The 963-nt window shown below is 45.8% G+C and overlaps 1 protein-coding gene across 1 annotated transcript in view; it reads left to right on the plus strand.

Annotated features, from left to right (window-relative positions):
- LOC116400943 (NF-X1-type zinc finger protein NFXL1-like) overlaps positions 1–963 on the plus strand; it is a 3,845-nt gene that overhangs the window by 2,200 nt on the left and 682 nt on the right. Inside the window, exons 6-7 of the mRNA XM_031879058.1 lie at positions 557–661; positions 764–844. Of these exons, the coding sequence (XP_031734918.1) occupies positions 557–661; positions 764–844 (186 nt within the window). The remainder of the gene's footprint in view (positions 1–556; positions 662–763; positions 845–963) is intronic.

Genomic DNA, 963 nt, shown 5'->3' on the forward strand with positions numbered 1-963 from the left:
TGTGTGTGTGTGTGTGTGTGTGTGTGTGTGTGTGTGTGTGTGTGTGTTTTCATAGTCTGCAGTAACTTAAGCCTCTAAAAGCCTGAACACGCACTCCACACAGTTGGAATAACAAACAGTGGGAAGTTTTGATTTCTTCTGACGGCTTCAGCTGTTAAAATGGATTTTTACCAGTAAAAGAACAAAGATCTTAAGAATATTTATATTTTTATCAAAGATGTTGAAGAATCGAGATGTTTGCATGCCGCGTCGTATCGGAGCGTGCCGCGTCGTATCGGAGCGTGCCGCGTCGTATCGGAGCGTGCCGCGTTTCATCGGAGTGCTGCGTTTGATTTGAACATATAACAATCCTGAGTTTTAGTCATGCGGGAAGCATTCCCTGATGAAAGAGAACCAAACAGAGCTGGTTTGTTTTCTCTGTAGCGGGTTGGTCCTTGTTTCCTTTGGAGAACCACAGACTCTTCTCTCAGTGATTTCCTTCTTTGTTCCCATCTGATCTTTTCTGCCTCAATGAGAACCAGAGTCTGATGTTTATTCTCTGTTTGTGTGTTCGTAGCTGAGCTGTGGTCATCGCTGTAAGCAGGCGTGTCATCCAGGTGTGTGTGAAGAGAAATGTCAGCAGAAAGTGAAGCTCAGATGTCCCTGCAAGAGGATCAAGAAGGTACACACACACACACACATTGAACACATCTCCACGTGTATTTATTATTAAATTATGTGTGTGTGTGTGTGTGTGTGTGTGTGTGTGTGTGTGTGCTCACAGGAGTTCCCGTGCTCTCCGTCGGTTCAGTGTGTCGTTCAGTGTGACGACGCCTGCAGAGACCAGCAGAGGAAAGTCAGCCAGGTACACAAACAAACACATACCTGTACAGTCACTGAGTGTGTCACACCTGAATACACAATAACCTGTGTGTGGGTGTGTGTGTGTGTGTGTGTGTGTGTGTGTGTGTGTGTGTGTGTGTG

This window comes from Anarrhichthys ocellatus, unplaced genomic scaffold (assembly GCF_004355925.1).
Source record: "Anarrhichthys ocellatus isolate YVR2014 unplaced genomic scaffold, GSC_Weel_1.0 scaffold221, whole genome shotgun sequence".
Classification (NCBI taxonomy): Eukaryota; Metazoa; Chordata; class Actinopteri; order Perciformes; family Anarhichadidae; genus Anarrhichthys; species Anarrhichthys ocellatus.